Here is a 22,269-nt window from a genome sequence, read left to right on the forward strand (position 1 = left end):
TGGTAAGCTCAGCCTCCTTGGGCCTCCGGCACAGCCTGCAACTTTGGTGGCCTGTGCTGCCCAAGCCTTTTCACCCTGAAGGCAGCTTGGGGAGGGGGGAGCAGAGGGCAGCATCTGCCAGGACAGGGGCTCTAGACGACAGCTGCGTCTCTTCATTGCCTAGGTGTAGGCAAGGTAGAAACATCTCGTTGATTTTACAGAGGGGGAAACACGCAGAGAGATTCGGTGCCTGGTGATAGGTAAAGCAGGGGTGAATGGGGATGGGGTGAGGTGTATTCTCTTGAGTGCCATCCTTGTATAGACACCGCTGTGGGTACAGGCTGCACTTGGGGTCCCAGCTGGAGGCATATCTTGCCCTAATCTAGGGCTCACTCCCCCAGGCTTCCATCAGTGTCCCTCCCCTCCCTCATGGCTAGCCCTTAGAAATCTGCTCGGCGACCCAGCTGGCCTGGGCAGCAGTCCTGGGCTAGAACTGAACTTAGCTGGGAAATGGGAGCATGGTTTCCCAGAACATGCCTGCTTCAGGTTCCCTAAGCCATCTGATCTTGTCGTCTTGCTTTATAGATGAGAAAGCTAAAATGTTCCCCCACCCTAGCCCTGGACAACTCTGTATCTTCCTGTTCGTGTGTCCTAACTTTGTGATTGCTGTAAGGCTTGAAGGGGGTGGGAGATGTAAGGATATTTTCCGAAGCTGAAAAAGTAAAAAGGCAGAGGTATAGTTAACGCTGCCTCCCTGTCACAGGGGCCCCTGGGGAGATGTCTCCAGTGCGGCCTTGGCCAGAGGCCTGTGCCCTGTGAAAGGGCACGCCACCGACAAGTGTGAAAGCGAAGGTCTTTCCCTACAAATCAATTCCAGGGGCCATTGCTTCTTTGTATCTACAAGATTCTCAGAATCCTACCCACAACCTTGACACTAACCCTGCTCCCCACATTCACTGGACAAAACTGCCCAGTGTCAGAATCTGGTAGAACAAGATGACAGGACAGCCCCGAGTGAGGACTACGTTCAGGTCACAACTCTAACTTGTGTGACCTTGGGCCAGGCGCTCGTAGCTACAGTCGCCACATCTGTGAACTTCATGCACCCACTCAAAGTACGTCTATGGAGAGCCTTCTGTTTATATTACATTGGGCTAGATTCTTTGGCAGGTAAAAAGGTACATCAGATGTGGCTCTTGCTTTAAGGAAGGTAGGTTATCAGCTAGAAACTGAATGTAATAAATGTAAGCTGGGAGCTGATAAATTCCCTAAGCGAGATGAGGCCCCTGGGGATTTGGGGGCTGGGTTTTGAAAGATGGGCAGAATGAACTAGAATGAGAAGGGACAGTGTTTGCAGCAAAGGGTCCCTTACCCTTGCTGTGCTCTTCCTATATGAAGTGTTTGTCGCACTAAGACCTCTCCATGCTCTCACACCTCCAAGACTTGGCCATCTGACTATCCTTGAAAATAGCTCACGTCACCTGCAGCCTGCCTGCCTCTCGGCTCAGACAACGCTTTGTACACCTTTCCTTTACTTATGCCTTGTCACTTGTGTGCGGTTATATGGCACCGCGAGACCTGGCCCCTCCAGGGGGTAAGCCCAGGGCCCGACTGAAGGAAGGACAAGTAGTTTGGCCTGCTGAAGCCTGGTGCCCAGAAGGAGAAGTAGGGCCGGGCAGATGGTAGTGAGGGACTTTAGATGTGGGACAGGAGGAGGTCGGGGCAGTCACCTAGAAATAGGCTTTGCTCAGGGACAGCCAGGAAGCCTGCATAGCTGGTTCCAGGTCTTCAACAGCGTGTTTTTCATGACAACCCATGGTAAGAAACACCACAACCCAACACATATTTCGTAGAATAGAACTTAGCTCACATACAATGCACTCTGATATTTGTTTTACTTCATTTTTAAAATGCTGGTCACCACCCACTGGTGCCCCAGTCCACTTCTTGCTGCCTCACTGGGGGTTATGGGGGGTCTGGCCAGCCTCTTGGAGCTGGGGTGGGGTGGGGCGCCAGCTGCATGCAGCCCCTGGCTCCTGTTCTGGTCAGGGGCTCCATTCCAGCAGGGGCTTAGAGTGGGAAGGATGGGTCAGGGGAGGTTCTGCATCTGAACAGCCACCTCCTGCCCGTCCTGCCGTCAGGCCACAGTCAGCCACAGAAGGCTCTTGGCAAGACTGATCAAGTACTGAGACTAGAGAAAACCTCATCCTGCCTGCCCTTCCTGAATTGAGGAGACAGTCAGGGACCAGGAAGCAGCCTCAGATGACATCTGAGGGAGAGGCAGAAGTGCCAGCCCAGCCAGAGCTGTGGACCAGAGGAGGCCTTGACTCCTGGCCCAGCCCTGTCCTCAGTGCAAGGACAGGCTCAGAACTGCAACTCCAGGTTGGGGGCGGCCCCATCCAGCAGGCCGGGCAATGTGACACCCCTCTCCCCAAGCTCTGCACAAGTTGGCTGGGGCACTAGAAGGTTCTGGGAACTACATTCCACCCAACTGCATCTGGTTCTTCAGCTCGGCTCTGCTGTCTCCTCTTCTGCCGTGCATCAGGCCAACCTCTGCCTATCTCCGAGCCCGTGGCGGCCAGCTTGCTCCAGGCCTGCTAAAACCTCCGAGTGGAGACGGAGGCAGCGAGGATCCTGCTGCAGCCTGGGCTGTCCTGAGCCCCCGTGGCTCTGAGCTTACTCTAGGGCTGTCCTTGCTGACAGTGGCAGATGTTACTGTGTGACTCCAACTGGGAGCCCTTGTCCAAACTCCAAGACCCATGGGGCGGAAGTCAGCACTTGCTGCTCCCCGGAAGGGGTCTTGAGGTCATTTTCTCCTACTCCTTGGGAAAGAAAAGACTTTAAAGGAAGCCTTCTAATACAGGCCCTGGATTGAAAGAGTGAATACAAACTCAGCAGCCCTCCAGGGGCTTGGGGGGTGGGGAGGGACAGCTTCTAGATGTTCTGTAACAAAAGGGAGAACAACCTAGGGAAAATGTGCAGAATTTTTCTGAGGTGATATTTGTGGCAGAGCAGTCAGCAGAAGGCAGACCAGCCGTAAAATTCCCTAGTGACGTGGATGGGAGAACTAGTTCCTTTAGATTAACTGGCTGTCCCAGTGCCATACAACCTGGAACAGGTGGAGCCAAACTTTGAAACTTGGGTCTGTCTGAATCCCAAGCTTGCCTTCTTCCTTCCCTCTTTAGCCCAGTCTCTCTGGGATCCTCAGTGCTTCAGAGGGTGGGGGCGGGGGTGGCGGGGCACATGGACTCACAGGGAGGAGGAGAGTGGAGGATTTGAGCTGCGGGAGCCCAGAGGGGAGAGAGGGTGGGATCTGCCCAGCCAGCCCTGAGCTTGGAAAGGGTGAGGGTGGGGGAAATCTTAGAGGCCCCTTGGAGTTCACACTCCCTCCTTTAGTTGCCTCAGGTAAGAACTGACCGCTACCCTAGTACGAGGCCACCAGATTGCATTCTTCCCGTCTTGTTTTTTCCTGTCCTAAGCTTTGGTTGTAGGCTTGCACTGCCAGGGGTGTCCACAGGCCTTGCTCTGCTCCTCAGGGCACCGTCCTGCCAGAGAGGCTGCCAAGCCCAGAGCCAGGGAAGAGGAGACTGATGTGAGAGGAACCCTAAGCACAGTAAGTAAGAACACCAGACTGGTTTGGTAAACGGCTCGGGAGACTCAGAAGGGAAGTGACGCGCTTGGGGACACGTGGCTAGTGAATGGCCGAGCTGGAATTCCAACTCAACTCCAGCCTCCAGGCCTGGACTCATCCCACTGCCCTATGCTGGGCTATTTACAGACATGCGTTCCTTCACCAGCCAAAGTGAGCACTCAGAAGGTTCTCCCTGGATTTGGTTACGCTGCAGCATTACCGCTTCTGTGTACAGTGAGGCCTGGCGAGGTGCAGACAGGAGGGCAGGCTGTATTGTTCGCTCATGCAAAGGAAAACGCCAGTGTGGCCTGAGCAGCTCACTGGACAGTGGGGTGGGGGTGGGCTGGTGAGGCAGGCAGGGTGAAGGATGGGGGGCAAGGGAGACACCCTCATGTCCAAATGGCAAAGGAAGATGGGAAGCCTGACATTCCTGAACAGCTTTATCCAGGGGCCATGCCATCCCTTTATACATCACATTTAAGTCTCCACTGCTGCTGATGCAGGAGAGTTAGCATGTCCCTAGGTAGACAGGGAGGTCCCTGGTGGAATAAACAAAAGACAGCCATATCCTAAAACTCCAGCTTTTGAAATCACTCCCTTCACTCCAGGACATAATGTAACAAGGCCCTGAGATGAATCATAAAATAAAACTCCTTTTGGCCTGACAAACGGAGCAGATCTGATAGATAAGAGTAGGTTATTTTGCTAATTCTTTTAGGGTGGGCAAGCAGAACAAACCTGGTAGACGAATTTCATTAAAAGGCGCTAGTTCCCTTCTTCACACAGTTCCCTTCTCCAAACAGCTCCCCTTCCCCAAACAGGCAAAGGGAAGGTATAAAAGTAGGAGCTTTTGCCTCAGTCACGGGACCACCCCCATCCCTCTCCGGAGCTGCAACCTCCTCTCCTGCCTCTAATAAACTATCCTCTTTTTAAAACTTTTTGCCTCTCCCTGGTCCGTGTTTCCATTCTTCGGCTTCACGAGACAGGATCCCGGCCCGCACTCAGAAACTGCCGGCAGATCCAACATCCCCTACATCACTGTCTCATTTACAAATAGGAATTGTGAATGCAAGAGAAAGCTTGAGGAATTCACCGAACATCGCAAAGCTGGTAAGTGGGAGAGCCAGGTTCCAAGTGGGATCTCTGACTCCAAAGTCTGCATCTTCCACTAAACTGGGTTTTTTTGCAGTCGGTAAATGGGCAGTGCCTGGGCTGGCTAATGGTCAGTGTGTGAAGGAGAGGTACTTCTCGGTATTGATTCCAATCTTGGCAAAAATTCCCTGGACCAGGCCAGAGTCACTAAGTCCCCAGCACCTCGCCTGGTGCCTGGCACATAGTGATACTAATAAACGGCAGTTCAACGGAGCTCTAACAGGAGTGGCGAGGAGGCTGTGGGTACAGAGGACACTGGCCCTTCTTTGAAATCAGATGCGAGTCTAGGTCGGGTGGGGGGTCCCTCTGAAAGCCCTAGCCCTCCCAACACCCAACACGTCTACAGGCTGTGACCACGGCTTCTGCACATAATCTTTAAGCAGTGGGGGACGGGGCTGGATTCTCCACAGGGAGAATGGCCCAGACGTGGCCCAGCTCTCAGCCCTGTGAGCCCAAGATCTAAGACAGATGGTGGCCGCAGACATGGGCCCAGACAATCAGCAGAATACAATGTGTAGCCCTGGCATGCTGAGCAGGAAGTCTCACCCTTGTCAGAGACTAGATCAGGGCCTCAGAGGAGCAAACGTCCATCATCCCTGCTAGCACAACGACCGTCCCTGCTAGCACTGTGTCCGTCCCTGCTAGCACAACGTACGTACATGCTCCTCAGCCCTTGAGTGGCAGTTTCTCTGCCTGGAATATGGCAAAATTATGTCTATTTTCCCTACTAAACAAAACTCTTCTGAGATGGTTTGCTCATTTTGTTTCCCCAGCAACTAGCACAGAGCTAGCCATCAGTGGTTGTTAAATGGGTGAATGAAGAAATGAGCGTCTGCGTGCCCGGCAAGTGGTGGCCTTGCTGGACCCACGACATTCGCTGGTGATGTCAGGCAGTTGGCTTCTGCCCTGCTGGTGGGAGGAATGCCCAAACCTACTCAGCCTGGTAGGGAAGGCCCATCCACCCCTGTTCCAGAACCTGGAGGACTCCTTGGGAGCCCTGCCTGAGGTCCCCTTCAGAGGAAAGGGGTCCCTTTGGTGAGGACTGACCAGCACATCCAGAGATAAGCGAGCGGATGGAAGCCTGTGAGTTGACTTTGACAAGACACATCCTGTGTTTTGGCTGCTCAAGACAGGGAAGAAGAGTGAGCAGCTTAGCTGAGGCTGGCAAATCCTCAAACCCCTTGTAGATAACAGGACTGTGAGAAAGGGGGCCAAGAGGATGACCTTTGAGGCAGCGAGGTCAGAGACTGGCGAGCGTGGGGTCCCAGAACATGCCACCCCAAGAAGGTGTGTGAGTGGAGCAGCAGTCACCAGAAGGGTTATGGTTCTGTCAGACGTGCCCACACTAGCCGTGGGGTGCCAGGGGCTTCTTGGGCCTGGTTGCTAACCATTTTTAGGACAAACGGAAAGACAGTGGGAGTCTTTCCAGGGGACTAGAGGGGATTTCACTGAGGGGTCACTCAGGGGCTGGACAGCCTTTGGGCTGATACTTGCCAAGAATTTCAGCCCAGCAGACAAGGACAGAGCTAAGCAAGCATCTCTAACCCCTAACCCTCATTGCAGAGATGGGGAAAGATGTACCCAAGGCAAGAAGAGTACAAAAGGGGAGGAAAAAATGAGTTTTTTATTTCCCAAAATAGCACCGAGGTGGACAGCACAGGAAACAATAAAATTTATATTACAGTTTCATAGTGTTTTTATTTGATTACTCGTGGTGGGAGAATGTGAATCTTCTCAGCATTTAGGGTCTCTAAAATGTCTCAGTCTGGCTGTGAGCCCCGAGATCCCTAGCGACTTTTCCAAGAAAGCTCAGGGAATCAGAAGTCGAGGTGGGGCTGGACTCCACCATGCTGACTCCGGATCCATGCTCTGCGCTGCAGTGACTTGTTGCATAAGACGGACTAACTGGATTGTCCTCCCTTTTATGAGATTTTCTTTTGGTTCTTTGCGACCATCCAGCCGCCGGGCTGCTGGTGAGAGTGATGATGTCCGTCTTCTGGGACATCCAGTGGACCGCTTTTCCTTAGTTTTTTGGATACAGCCCCAACTAGCAAAAGCACTACACCCCTCTGGGCCAGGGACGCTGACACAGGGGTCACGCAAATGCTAAAACGAGACCTGCAAATGGTTGCGCTCCGCATATGGCATAGGGGCCCTGCCTCCCCCACCCCCCCCCACCCCATCTTCGTCCCGGTGGCCGAGCTGTCGGCTCCGCCCCTTCCCCACCAGACCCAGGGAGGGGTCCTCCCAGGCGAGAAGGTAGCGGATGCTCGGCTGTTAAGAGACGTCCACAAAAAGAGGCGGGATAGAGGGGGCTCCAGCTGCCCGGGTGTGGTTGCTTGGGTCAACTGCGCGCCCCCGCCCCGATCAGCCCGGCCTCGCAGCCCACGTCCCGCCACGCCGCGAAGTTTGCGGAAAGTTTTGCAGTTGCTTCCCCGCCCGCGCCAGCCGGGGAGTTGTGACGCAGCGTCTGGGGCTCCGGGCCCGAGCCGAGAAGAGAGGGAAGGCGAGGCGGGGTGAGAGGGAAACGGGAAACGAGAGAAAGCCGCACGCCGGGGTCCATCTCGACCCCGCGAACCCTGCTCTCCGCCTCCCCGCCCTCTCCCCCTCCGAGCTCTCTCTCCAGCCCAGCCCGGCGCCCGCCTGCGCCTCCTCCCCCATCCCTTCCACGCTGCCCACTTCCCATCCCCTCTGCCCCTCACACCCTCCTCCCGGGTTCTGCGCTCCTCCCTCCGCCCTCCCTCCGCCCGGCCTGCCTCCTTCCCTCCGCCTCCCCTCCTCTCCCCGGGAGGCATCACTTCGTCCCGCCCGGAGGAAGAGGCAAGCCCCTCGCGGGCGGTCATCACAGCCCAGCGCCCGGCTGCCACCCTGCACCGCACCCGTGCGCCCTCGGTCCCAGCGTCTCCCGCGCGGCGCGACGCGGGCATGGGGCCCCGCTGGCCGGTCCCCGCGCCCTGGCTTGGTCACCTGCTGCGCTACGTCCTGCTCCTCGGGGGTCTGCACTTCGGCCGCCCGGGGGACGCCGCCGCCGCCGCCCTCCCTGGTAAGGCGCTGCCAACTTGGCCAACTTCGGGGGCCGGGCGAGGGGAGCGCCGGGGAATGGGCCTCTCTCTCGACTTTTCCCTCTTTTTTTCCCCCCCGAAGCGTGTGTGCTTGTGCTTGTGCGTGTGCGTGTGTGTGTGACTGGGTTTTTAAAAATCATCTCCTCTTTTCTGAAAGCGGGGGAGGAGAGGGGGAGGAGCGCGCCTGGAGGTGTGGGAGGGCCTGAGTGGAACCAGATGTGGCGGGAGGCGGGGGAGGGGAGCCCAGGGGTCTCGAGCCGCCTCGGAGGAAGAGGGCGGGCTCCGGGAGGACCCCTGCGCCCGCCCTCCCGGACCACCCGGCGCCGGCCCTGCCCTGGGCCCAGGGACCTGCAGGGCGCGCCCGGGGGAACAGGAGGCTCCTTCCAGGAGACTCCAGGCCGGTCGGTCTCCTTGCTTCTCCCCAGGACTGATGCGTTGTGATTGTTTTCGGATTATTCGCCAGGGCTTGTGTGCCCTTCCTGGCATCTCGGGGTTTTTATATTTTCTTTTCCACATTTGGTCTTCAAGGACGGCTTGCGGCGTGCAGCATCCTCACTGCTTGAACAGAGCCCTGTGGGGCAGTTTTGTGCCACCAGGATGCAGCAACAGGCTGGGCAGCGTGTGTGTGTGTGTGTGTGTGTGTGTGTGTGTGTGTGTGTGTGTGTGAGATGTGGGCGGCTCTGACCAAACTGGCATCCCTCCAGAGTGGACAGATCTTGGGCTGCCAAAGAGCTGCTAAAGATGCAAAAACCCAACCAACAGAAAACAAAACAAAACAAAAAAACCCTTAAGCTGTACCTTCTCTTTCTGCTGCTCTTTCTAAAGAGTAACAGTGAAGTGTGGGGACAGATGGACCCCTCACCGAGAATCTGTGAGTTAAAGGGAAAGAGCCACTTCCTGGAGGGCTTGCAGGAACCAAAGCTGGAGTTGCCAAGGAGTGTGGTCTCTACGGCCCCAGCCTAGGTCTTGCTTTATGTTTAATGTGGGGATGGGGTGAGTGAGAGGCGACAGTCAGTGCAGTGTTTGCAATTTTGTGCAAAGTCCAGACAGCCTCCGGGAGGGTGTAGGGCCTCCTGCCACAGCCAGTGCTCGCTGGGTTGGCCCGCCCACCAGGCGTGACTTAAACCACCAAAACACTTATCTGCCCCCATTGAGAGGTGGAGGCCAGTGTGACCCATATTCACCCCAAGCAGAACCCTCCCTGCTGAATTCCAGGCCCACCTGGAATTGAGTGTGGACCAACACAAACCAGGCAGTAACTCCCCACCCACTGCAGGACAAAGCACACAGGCTGCCCCTGCATGTCTCTGTCCTGCCCCTCTGTAAAGGAACTGGGAAGACAGGCAGGGTGGGGTGGAGGAGGACCGCCATTCCAGAGCCCCAGAGCACACTTGAAAGCCAGGCCCAGGGACAGTCAAGGCCAGAGTGCTGACTCGGCCTTTTCCCTCCACCGTGGAGCTTTTGACAGAGGGAGCTGGAAGTCCCTGGTGAGAGGCCCTGTCAGGGAGGATGCCTGGAGGGCCCCCTCTGCCTCCCTGTTACCCCCTGGCGCCCCCTGCCCTCCCTCAGGCTGTATCCCTGCACACTGGTAGCCCCACTTCCCAGTGGCATTGCTTCGATAACCCCTGAAGAAGCTTAGATGTGGGGTGGCCTGGTCTCCATGGCAGCAGTTGAGGAAGAGAGGGCAGGATTGTTGAAGGTCCTGTCCAGCACATCCCTGTTCCCTCTGCCCAGAATGCTCGACCACCCCTGGTGAATTAGGTAGTCACTGGGAAGAACTTACCAGAAGCAGGAGCCGAATGGCCCCAGGAAATGCTTGTGGGAGATAGGTTTCAGCTTGGCAGGCCAGTGCTGCTGGAATGAAACTTACCCTTAGGACACGGGTGCGTGTAGGTGGCTTCCTGACCACCAGTAGGGAGCCCTGTGGGATGAAACAATGGGGCACCGCAGCGCCCCTTGGGGGCAGCAGTGTCCTTGTGGTGTGGGGATGGTAGAGTCCATATTTTTCTCCACCTCCATGGGGTGCTCTACAAAGTTTGTGGCCAGAAGACCTCTTTGTTAATTGCAATATTGACTGCATTTTTGTAACATTTACTGTTCAATCCTGAGCCAAATACTTGGGGAGGAGGGAAGGTACAGAAGAGTTAAGATGCATCCTTGGGTGGGGGGGAGCTTGAAACATGAAACACTTAACAGGCTGGGCAGGCAGGATTCCATTGGTGGGGGGCCTGTTCGTGGCCAAGAGCCATGTTAAATGCTTTATGTGCAATTTCTTATTTATTTCTGATTACTAACCCAAGGAGCACAAAATGTTGGGCCCATTTTGCAGATAAGAAAATAGAGGCTAAGAGAGGTTTGATCATTTGCTTTGGGTCATGCAACTAGTAAGTGAAAGTCTGGGGCTGTGGATACTTAATGTCTGGAGGCAGGAGGCAGGAGAAACTGGGGCAAAGGGTCATCAAGGCTCTCTGGAGGGAGGCTGGGTGGGACCAGGCTTTGCAGAGGTAGGGAGTGGAACAGAGAGGGCGAGACCGGCAGGGTGGGCTGGGTTGTTGTGGGGATTATGAGGATGTTGGCTGGGTTGGCATGGAGAGTTCCTGAGTGGGTTGGGAAGTGATTTGAGAGAAAGAGGAGGCTGGCCTGGTATCTGAGAGGTCAAAATGGGAGGGTGACTTTTCAGTTCCTGGTGGGGAACCCTGGAGAACCCCTGTGGGTTGCTGAGGAAAGGAATGAGGTGTGGGTTGGAAAGAGGGTTGCGAAGAGCCCCAGGGATACGGTCAAGGTGTGAGACAACTTGGGAACCCTCACTGTGGGAACAGACTGCTGTCTGAAGGGCAGGGAGGCGCTTCAGGTACTTGCTGCTACTGCCAGAATCCGCCAGAAAAAGCACCTGCACTTCTGGCCCAGCTCCTGGTGAGTCAAGGAGTTCAGAGCTTTCTTACCAGCCTCCCCCGTCTGCCCGCCCCCCCCCCCAATAGTCAATCTTCCTTGTTCCAACCCGCTCACCTTCTGGGAGCTGCCAGGGCTGGGGTGGTGCCCAGCTGAGCTATGGTTGGTACTGGGATCTGGCCCTCCCGCCAGGTTCACCTGGGCAAGGTGAGGGTGTAGGCTGGGAAGGACGAAGCCCAGGTCTTGGTCCCTACCTGTTCACACTAGAGAAATCTTGGCTTTGAGGCCTGCAGGGTATGGTGATTTGGGAGGATGAGATGAATTCAGAAGTACCGGGAAATTCTCAGAAGGGTATTCATTTGGATTGACCACTGATTTAAGCATTAAATAGGAGCCCCATTGCACCCTGCGGAGCGAGGAAGGGATAGCAGCCGTGGCTACCATTATAAAACATGGTGCGGGGCGCTGTGCCAGTTGCCTACAGGTGCTGCCCTGACACCTCTCACCGCCCTCGGAGGGTGTTCTCACCCATTTTACACACAGATTAGAGATGGTAAGTCCTTTGCTCAAGACCACACCACTCGGAAGTGGTAAAAGCGGGATTCAAGCCCAGGTGTGGCTTTTCAGCTTGAACACTTCAGTACCAGGCCACACTATGTCTCCGTAAAGTTCGGCCTGCATGGGTGTGTTAGGAAAGGCTGGAACATTCTGCTAGATGGGTTTTTCCCCATAGCTCCAAGCCCTCTGGAACATCTTGCTGTGTCCTCCTGAGAGGAACTCCAGGAAGAGGGTAGAGTGGGCAGCCCTCTGTTACACTCCCGCTGTCTGGGTGCTTGTTTCTCCCCCAGTCCAGTGGGCCCGAGTGGCAGGGACAGAGCCCCACTAGTTGTCCTCATGATACCTGAGGTGCTGCCCCAAAGAGGCAGGCATGAACGAGTGACTGAAGGCGCATGGTAGAGGAGGAGCCAGCCTGGCACCCCAGCGTCCCTGAGGTCAGGGGAGATGTGATCCTTCATTCAGTCGGGCAGTGGCTGTTTCCTGAGCCTGCACAGGACCCAGAGCAAGGAGGATGGTGGCCCGTTCTTGGGAGGCCACCTCCCCCTGTACCTCCAAGGGCGTCCCTGCACTTGGAGGGCCTGAGCATTGCTGACAAGAAGTGTCTCTCCTTGTTTAGTCCTTCATGAGATGGGGAGGAGCACTTTCCCATGACTGGATCCTATAAATCTGGGTGGGGTGGGCCATTGGAGTGGTGACCCAGCACTTGGAACTCACCCTGGGTTCTGCACCTCCCGTGACTCCTCAGCTACGGGCTGTGTCAGTCAACAGGCAGACTGGATGACGGCCTCATGATGGCCTCTGTGGCCCCGGAGACCTGCCAGCATCAGCCAGCTCCAGCCCCTTAGGGGACAGGTTAGGTTGGCCACCCTCTCTCCCAAACTTCATACATGGCCGCATGTGGAACTTCAGGGGTTAAGTTCCTGCCCTTCCTCTTCTTCAGAGCTCTGTCCCCTCTGCTGACCCCTGACTGTGTAGACCCCTCCCATCCACCTGGATGGGCTCATGGTCTCTGCCTCACCTCAGCCCTGCCCCTTCCCCCACTTCAGTTCCTCTGTACATTCTGCCCCCAAACTTCTGGTTGTGCTGCTAGAAGACGGCTATGAAGCCTCAGCTTTTTCCCAGGTGACCCAGCCACCACGCCTTCCCCCTATTCTCCTTCGCATGCTGTGCTCCATCCTTCCAGAACCTTCATTGCCTCCCCACCTCCACGCCTTTGTACACACACTGTTCCCTCTGCCTGGGATGCCCTTCCCTTCTTGTCCCCTGGCTGCTTCTGCCCCTTCCTTCAAGACCCAGGATCTGAGATGGACACCAAGGGGTCCTGATCACTGCCTCTTGGGCCCATCTGGACTGTGGGGAGACGAGCACCTAGGTGTCACACATCTGTCTCTTTCTCCAGGGTTACCTCTAGGAGGACATGGAGAAGCTTCTATGCTTGGCTTGGAGCTCCTTGAGGGGAAAACGAGAAGCCGGTTTCCCAGCCTTTCCCAACCTCCTGAGCAAGTGTTTGCAAGGGGAGGCGATAGGTTCTCCCCAGTGTAGACTGAGGCAGGAATGGGCGTGGCCAGAAATGTTTCCATCTCCTCTCAGTCCTCTGGAAATGTAAATCAGGACAGGAGTAATTAATGCCATTCACCAGCTGTGTGACCTGGGCAGGGGCTCAAGTTTCTTCATTTGTAAAATGGAAAAAATAAAATAATACCCTTTTGTAGGATTAGTGTAAAAAATAACACAGAAATGAGATAATACGTGGTTGAGATACATGCCTGGTATAATGCTGGATACAGTCGTTTCTTAGGAAGTAATATTAAATAATTGTTGTTTTTATTTTATTAGGAAGAGAAAACCTGAATATTAAGGGACTTACGTAAATATGAAAAAGCACAGACCTCAACATACAAAGTCCTAACTACAGCCACATTTTTTTTTTTTTTTAATTGGGGAAGGGGAACAGGACCCTGTTGGGGGAACAGTATGTACTTCCAGGCCCCTTCCTCCAAAGTCAAGTTGTTGTCCCCTCAATCCTAGCTGTGGAGGGCGCAGCTCAGCTCCAGTCGCCGTTTTCTAGTTGCAGGGGGCGCTGCCCAGCATCCCTTGCGGGAGTCGAGGAATTGAACTGGCAACCTTGTGGTTGAGAGCCCGTGCTCCAACCAACTGAGCCATTCGGGAGGCAGCTCAGCTCAAGGGGCCGTGCTCAATCCCAGTTGCAGGGGGCGGAGCCCACCATCCCTTGTGGGACTCAAGGAGTTGAACCGGCAACCTTGTGGTCGAGAGCCCACTGGCCCATGTGGGAATCGAACCTGCAGCCCTTGGAGTTAGGAGCATGGAGCTCCAACTGCCTAAGCCACCGGGCCAGCCCTACAGCCACATTTTTTTTTTTTTTTAAATCAAAGCAGGTCTAAACTCTATCACTTGGTGACACTTGGTTAACTACTGTAAGTACGTAAAAGCTAACCATTCTTTCTATGAAGTAAATTTAAATCATGAAAAAATAAAACAACCCATACTCAGTTGTCCTTACCCTTAACGTACCACCCTCTCTCTTCGCTTTCTTCATCATGAAGCTTCTCTAGCTAACCTTCACTTAGGAAGTGCAGACTTTCCTGGACTCTGAACTTTGGATATGAAAAACCAGACCATCCCAGACAAACTGGAGCAGTTGGTCATATTACTTCCACTTCCTGACCACTGGTCACCTTAGCATCCCAATCGTCATAGTGATTAGGCTCTAAATTACCAAATTCAGTGACTACTCAGGCCGTACCTTGTAGTGTATGGGTGCTATTGATAGCCTCAGTTTTAATAATGCGTGCTCAGCAGAAAACAGACCACTTACTAGAAGTAAAATACAAAATTTGAAGTCCCCTCTCCCCTCAACCCACACCCGAAAAGTAACCGCTGTCAGTAGTAACCTTCTGGTTTTTTATGCATATGCACACAGACGAATAGGACCGCATTTTATACTGCATAATAGAAATGATTTTTATTCTTTTATATTCTTGGAGAGCTTTCCATGATAGGTCGTAGAGCTGCCACATTCTTAATGGTGCTTGGTGTTCCTTATAAGGATGTACTGTCTTTAAAAAAAAAAAAAGTGCTTCCCTTTGGGCACTTTTTTGAAAATTCTCTCTTCCTCTGGCCTTTGTGATGCAGTTTGCATCCGTGTCTCCACCTCCTGTCTTCCCCTCCACCCTCAGCCAGCGCTGCTGCCACATTTGTGATCCTGAAGGATAGCTTTAAGCATCAACAGAACAAAGTCTGAAGTTTCTGAATCCAGAATTTGAAGCCTTCCGTAGTCAGGTTCTAGCTTTTCTCTCCAGCCCCTTGCACAAGTCAAACTGAGCTACATGCCATCACCCACAGATGCCCCAAGGTCTGCCCAGGAAAGCCTCTGCACATGCTTTTCTCTCCACCAGGAGTGCCTGGTTCCACAGGTCTGCCTGCGTGCGTCCCAGCTCATACCTGAGTTGCCCTCAGCTGGAGGAATCCTTTCTTTCCAGAGCTCCTCTTGCATTTCGTTTCTTTGTCATCCACCTGGTGAAGCCACTTTCTCCCTTCCCAGGCTGTAAACACCCCTGGGGCAGGGCCCTTTTATCCCTGTATGGGTTCCAGCACAGTGCCCTGAACACAGTGGCATTTAACATATACTTACTGAAACAAAACAAAAAGAAGAGCAGATAAGTGTTTCAAAGAGCCGCGCCCCCCCTCCCCGTTTTATTGAGACTTAAGTGACACGTAACACTGTATTAGTTTAAGGAGTATCGTATAATGATTTATAATATGTATATAATGTGAAATGATTGCCACAATGCGTTTAGTTAACATTCATCACCTCACATAGTTACAAAATCTTTTTTTCTTGTGATGAGAATTTTTTCTTTGTAGTAGAAAGGCAGTGAGGAGAGAGTTATCCTTCCAGCGTTTTAGATGATGTCACAGTCATGGAAAACATATGGCACTGAATTAAAGTAAACAGAAAAAAGTCCAATGGACTGAAATAAATTCTAGCGGACTTAAACTGTTTAAGAACTTAATGTGAGACACACCAGAAAAAACACGCTCTTGGGAAAAGGAATCTTTACTTTTAAATGTTATTGAACAGCTAGATTCTAATGTGAAATTTAATTTCAATTTGTAGGTGATCACACTTAAGGAAACTCAGATGGCAACTTGTCACGTAGAAAGTGCAAAGATCACTAGAAGTTAAAGAAATTAACTCTCTTAAAATACGTAATTGAACTAGTAAAAACAGAAAACCTGATCTTAGCCGAGCTCCGAGGAAGCTAGTTTATAGCGCTGGGGCACTGTAAATTGGTTCAGTCTTTCAGGATTCAGTCTTTCAGACAATATGTAAGAAACTAGATATGTAAGACTTCGTATCCTTTGACCTCATGATTGCACTTTTGGGAATTTATAAGGCGTTAATCCCAAAGAGAAAGAAGTGTTTATAGAAGTGCTATTTGTAGTAGCAGAACAAATTGGAAACTGTCTAAGTACCCAACCGTAAGAGTATGGCTAAGCAGACTAAGAGATCTTAACGTGACAATTTATATAGTTCTAAATAACAAATAGACAGCTAATATCAGTATGTGGAACTATGTCTAAGAAGGAAGTTCTCATGACCGTAAGACAATCTCACAAAATAATGTGCACACACCGGTAACAATGAAGGGAAGATGCATGCCTGGTCACTGATACTCATTTAGTTAACTGTTTTGTTTTCAGTTTTGTTTTTGTTTTCCTGAGCATTGAGAATGTGCTAGGCATGGTATTTAGTGCTGAGGACACTGGTGAAAAAAACCAAGCCTTCCCAACGCTTGTATTTTGAGAGCAATCCCCCAAAATGTAGAGCAACATAAATAGAGTCAAAGGTTCACTGATTTCATTTTAGGGGCCATTTTTCAAGTTCATTAGAAGAAAGATGGCAACAATAGACTGCTCTGAAATCTCAGACATGGGGTTGGGAACCTGCCTGACCGCAGAGAGAACAGCCTTGAGTCAAACCAGCCTGGTGGAATAGGAATTCAACAGGAAACAGCCTTGCTGTCAGTCTTGGCCCCTGAGGAAAGGATTTTCTGGTATAACCCCATAAATGCTTAACCTCGTTTCTGAAAGATCTGAGGAGCATTCGTGGTTTGGAAAGAGCTTGGAAGCACTGTTTATAATAGCCAAAGCAAAAACAAAAATGCACGTCACAAGAAATATGGATAAATAAATTACAAAGTGTAGACACAATGACATATAATGCAGCCGTGAACTACTGAACCTCAGCTCCGTGCATCCACATGGGTGAATCTTAGACACATAATGCAGACGGGGGGAAATCTTTCTCCATTCATCTATTGTTGGGCACTTAGTTTGCTTCCACCTCAACTATTATAAATAATGCTGCCATGAACATAGGGGTGTATATATCTTTTCCAATTAGTGTTTTTATTTTCTTCCGACAGTTACCCAGAAGTGGAATTGGTGGTTCGTCTGGTGGTTCTGTTTTTAATTTTTTTGAGGATGGTGACGATCATTTTGATCACTTGGTTCAGGCAGCGTTTACCAGATTTCTCTGCTAAACTCATTAGGTACTTTCCCTTTTTGTATTTAGTAGGTAATCTAAGGAACCCAAATTATATTCTTTAAAAAGCCAAGTTTTTCATAGCAGCGGTCTTCATAAGAGCCCACAACTGTCTGGTTCCCTGCATGGTCTTCTTTTATTTTACAAATAAAATATGTAAAACATTATAATATGACGAATATTTGTGAACCCACCACCTAATCCAAGACGGAGAACACTGTAATACGTATACAGACACGCCTTGTTTTATTGCACTCACAGATACTGCATTTTTCACAAATTGAAGGTTGTGGCAACACGGTCTAGAAAAGGACTTTCAGCACAGTTTTTCCAAAACAGCATTTGCTCACTTCATGTCTCTGTGTCTCATTTTGGTAATTCTCAGAATATTTCAAACTTTTTAATTATTTTATATCTGTTATGGTGATCTGTAATATTACTATGATAATTGTTTTGGGGTACCACTAACCATGAGAACTTAATCGATAAAGGTTGTATGGTTTCTGACTGTTCTACCAGGGCTGTTTCTCTTTCTCTTTCTTCTTGGGTCTCCCTTCCCCTAAGACACAACAATATTGAAATGATGCCAGTTAATAACCCTACAATGGCCTGTAAGTGTTCAAGTGAAGGGAAGAGTCCGAGGTCTCTCACTGTAAATCAGAAACCTACTGAGGCAGGCCGAAAACTGAGATAGGCTGAAAGCTAGGCTTCTTGTACCAAATATGTTAGCCAAGTTGTGAATGCAAAGGAAAAGTTCTTGAAGAAATTAAAAGTGCTACTGCAGTGAACACAAATGATGAGAAAGCGAAATAGCCTTATTGCTGATATGGAGACTGTTTTAGTGGTCTGGATAGAAGATCAGACCAGCTACAACATTCCCTTAAGCCAAAGCCTAATCCAGAGCAAGGCCCTAACTCTCTTCACTTCTATGAAGGCTGAGAGAAGGGAGCTGCAGAAGTTTGAAGCTAGCAGAGGTTGGTTCACGAGATTTAAGGAAAGAAGCTGTCTCCCTAACATAAAAGTACAAGGTGAAGCAGCAAGTGCAGATGTAGAAGCTGCAGCAAGTTATCCGGAAGATCTACCTAAGACAATTAATGAAGGTGGCTACAGTAAACAACAGGTTTTCAATGTAGATGAAACAGCTTTAAATTGAAAGATGCCATCTAAGACTTTCATAGCTAGAGAGGAGAAGTCAATGCCTGGCTTTAAAGCTCCAAAGGACAGGCTCACTCTCTTGTTAGGGGCTAATGCAACTGGTGACTTACTTTAAGAAGCCAGTGCTCATTTACCATTCCGAAAATCATAGAGGCCTTAAGAATTATGCAAAATCTACTCTGCTCTATAAATGGAATAACAAAGCCTGGATGACAGCACATCTGTTTACAACATGGTTTACTGAATATTTTAAGCTCACTGTGGAGACCTACTGCTCATTGACAATGCACCCGGTCACCTTCTAGCTCTGATGGAGATGTACAATGGGGTTAATGTTGTTTTCAGGTCTGCAAACACAGCATCCATTCTGCAGCCCATGGATCAAGCAGTAATTTTGACTTTCAAGTCTTATTATTTAAGAAATATATTTTGTAAGGCTGTAGCTGCCATAGGTAGTGATTCCTCCGATGGATGTGGGTGAAGTAAATTGAAAACCTTCTGGAAAGGATTCTGCATTCTAGATGCCATTAAGAACATTCATGATTCGTGGGAAGAGGTCCAAATATCAACATTAACAGGAGTTTGGGAGAAGTTGATTCCAATCCTCATGGATGACTTTGAGGGGTTCAAGACTTCCTTGGAGGAAGTAACTGCAGAGGTGGTAGAAACAGCAAGAGAACTCTAGAAGTGAAACCTGAAGATGTGACTGAATTGCTGCAATCTCATGATGCAATGTTCACGAATGAGGAGTTGCTTCTTATGGATGAGCAAAGAAAGTGATTTCTTGAGATGGAATCTACTCCTGGTGACGATGCTGTGAAGATTGTTGAAATAACAGCTGAGGGTTTAGAATATTACGTAAACTTAGTTGATAAAGCAGCAGCAGGGTTCGAGATGATTGACTCCAGTTTTAAAAGAAATCTGTGGTTAAAATGCTATCAGACAGCATTGTGTGCCACGGAGAAATTGTTCACGAAAGGAAGAGTCGATCGATGCAGCAGACTTCACTGTTGTTTTATTTAAGAAATCGCCACAGCCACCCCAACAGTCAGCAACCACCACCCTCGTAACCAGCAGCCATCAACATGAAGGCAAGAACCTCCACCAGCAAAAAGATTACAACTTGGGTGGAGGCTCAGATTATGGTTAGCACTTGTTAGCAATATTTTAAAATTAAGGATGTACAGTACATTTTTTTAAAGAAATTGCACACTTAATCAACTACAGAATAATGTAAACATTACTTATGTGTAAACACAACTTCTCTTCTGTCTCCCTCCGTTCCCCCCAGCCCGTCTCTATTTTGTGTTGATCCATTCCTTGCTTTTAAAATGTTAATTCTTGCAATATAATGTAAACACATGAAAGTGAAAACATCATAAATGTTCAGTTCAGTGAATTTTCACAAACTGAACACACCCATGTAACCAACACTCAGATCCAGCAAATAAGAATTTTGCCAGTATTCCAAGTGCCTTTACACATTTTCCATGGGCTTATTAGGCATAGGTCTTTCTTCTTTGTGAACTGTTTGTTCATATCCTTGATTATCTTATCTCTTCAGGTCTTAGAACCTTAAAATGATCAGGGTCTCTATATTTTTCTCCTTGGCTTATATGAATTTCTTGCCATCATTGTTACAAATATCTTTCCCTTGTTGTTCATTCAAAAATTTTATTTGGGAATTATTAGTTTTAATTCCCCCACCTCCTCCACACACTTTGCCTCGTTAGTAAAGTTTACAAAGCCCTTTGGGGTCGGACTGGGTTCTCCCTTTCATGGGGAGCTCGTGTTCTCCCTCTGATGTACCCCCAACTTTTCTGTTTGACTAGCCCTCCTTCTTTCCCTAAACCCTCAGCAGCTCATCTGCGCTGGTGGGGAGCTTCAGTTAGTAAACTTGATTGAGGCTGCCAAAAGATAATGTTACATATGTATTTTTTCAGGGTAAGAATATACTTTTTGTGATTGTAAGAAAAAGAGTCACTGTTTACAACTCAAATAATGAAAAAAAAAGTTACCAAAAAAAAAGAAAGAAAAAGAAAAATTACCTGAAATTTTCACCACTTAGAAACAGCCCTGATAACATTTTGGAGAATATCCTTCCAAATTGTGTCTCCTCTCTTCTCTCTCCCACTCCCTATGTAAGACTTTACATAGATGATTTCGAACCTTCGTTTTTCATGAGCCAGTATGTCGTCAATTTATTTCCACCCAATGCTTCCATTGGCTGTGTAGGATTCCACTGTACCTATGAACGTACCCTAACTTATTCCTTGGTGAACATTCAGGTCATACCTCTTTTAATTACCAAACACATTAACTGTAGAAAATACAAAGAGCAGAAAATAGAAATGAGGTCATAGTATACATTCAGTTTTTTAAAAAGTTACACTGTGGACCTCTATTCATGTCTAAACTCTTATAAGTCAATTTCTGTTGTCTGCAGCGTGTTCCATTGCATGACTGTGTTTCAGTTTATTCAGTCAATACCACATGGTTGGACATCCGTGTTCCCCCAGTCATTGCTACTGTAAATGATGCTGTGTAGCTAAGTCTTTGCATAGATTCTTAAGAATTTCCTTAAGCTAAACTCCTAAAAAGTAAATTCGGGGATCAAAGGATTTGTGTGTTTGAAGGCTTTTGGTATATGGTGTTGAATTCTCCTCCAGAAGGCTTGCCCCCTGGGGCCACTGCTACCATGAGCTCACACTGTGTGGGGCAGCGTGCCCACCGGGTGGGGAGCACCAGCATGGCTCCTGGCACATGCTGAGTGCTCAGCGATTGTTATGTGCAGTAAACATGTGGAATATTTTCTCTACCCAACAGATGAGGACACGGAGGGATGATGAGGTCCAATGACTAGTTCAAGAGGGGGAATTCAAACCCAGCCTTGTATCCAGAGCCTGTGCTCTCTTAACCGGGCCACTGACTTTTAAAAAATATTTTTATTTTTCAATTACAGTTGACATTCAGTATTATTTTATATTAGTGTCAGGTGTATGGCATCGCGGTGGGACATTTATATAATTTAGGAAGTGATTCCCCCCGATTCGTCTAGTCTCCACATTGGTTTTTAACTAATATCAGAGGGAGGAACAGTGATGGTTGTGGGAGCAGTACTTTTTTATATAGACCTGAAAATGTATGGAAGAAATTGGGAGTGAAAGGATGGGGAAAGAGAGGGAATCTGGGGCGACCTGTACAGACATTCCTTTGTAGGTCAAGTCTATTGTAGGTCTGGGTGACGTCACAATGGTGGTGATGGTACTGGGGTGTTGTGACCCCTTGTAGCTTTCGGGGGCAAAACAAGTTAAACTCAGCCAACAAACACTGAACCCGGAGTTGGGTTCCTGTGGGAAATGCAGAGAGGTTTTGTTGCTTCAAAGATCTTAAGATGCCCCCTGTGTCTCCCTTCCCTCCATTTTATTTACTCTAGAAACATTATAATAATATAATAGAAAGTTACAGATAATCCCAACCTCCTGGCACAGGAAATAATTTCATGTTTCCCTTATTCCCTTCTATTCATTGTCCATACATAGATCTGTTTTTAAAGGAGGGTATAATTTAGAGGATGGTAAACCCGTCCCTTAGGACAGAGGGCAGCTTCCTTCCCACCTCCCCTGGTCCAGTCCAGTGCAACACACATGTATCAAGCACCTGCTGTATGCCCTGAACAGGGAGAGAAGTGGGTAAGACACAGCTCCCGCTCTTAAGGAACCCATTTAATGAGGGGGAGAGACCATAAAAGGATCCTGTTAGTATTTTTGTAGCTCTCTCCGTAGCTCTCTCCCTGTTTGTCTCCCCAAGAGTCTGTGAAGAGATAGAGAGGGTATTTTATAATTCAGTTTGTAGGTAAGAAAATAGAGTCACCTAAGGTCATTTAGATGTAATGGCAGAATCAGAACCCGAACTCCTGGGCTACATCTTTATTCTCAGCCTGTACTGCTTACCCCTTTCCTCCCTCCCATTCTTCGGATCCCAATGCCGCGTGACTGCCTGACTCCCGGCGAGGGTCCCATGTACACTCTGTCTCCTCCTCCTTTCCTGGGCGTCTGCTATGCTAAGTGGCCCAGGCACTACCCCAGCTCCTTTCACATTCTCCCTTCCAGCTGCATATTTCGTGACCTCATTTTCCCTTTGCAGCCGCCCTTGGAGTTTACTTCTGCAGAACCTGAATGCGGCAGGGAGACCAGCATACCCCAGGCTGCCCTGACCCTCCAGAAATTTCCTAACTTTTCCCTAACACACTCACTGCCCATGGCCTCTTCTTG

General features: G+C 49.8%; 1 protein-coding gene across 4 annotated transcripts in view; it reads left to right on the forward strand.

The window, feature by feature from the left end:
* Positions 1-7,391: 7,391 nt before the first annotated feature.
* The window catches only part of MRC2 (mannose receptor C-type 2), a 51,351-nt gene continuing 36,473 nt past the window's right edge, over positions 7,392-22,269 (forward strand). For 2 of the 4 annotated variants that reach the window (XM_074319620.1, XM_019733027.2), the window contains exon 1: positions 7,551-7,805. In XM_074319620.1, the coding sequence (XP_074175721.1) occupies positions 7,688-7,805 (118 nt within the window). In that variant the 5' untranslated portion in view covers positions 7,551-7,687. Of the gene's footprint in view, positions 7,806-22,269 lie in introns of all 4 variants that reach the window. The other 2 variants (XM_019733026.2, XM_019733029.2) reach the window with 2 other exon arrangements.

This window comes from Rhinolophus sinicus, linkage group LG15 (assembly GCF_036562045.2).
Source record: "Rhinolophus sinicus isolate RSC01 linkage group LG15, ASM3656204v1, whole genome shotgun sequence".
NCBI lineage: Eukaryota > Metazoa > Chordata > Mammalia > Chiroptera > Rhinolophidae > Rhinolophus > Rhinolophus sinicus.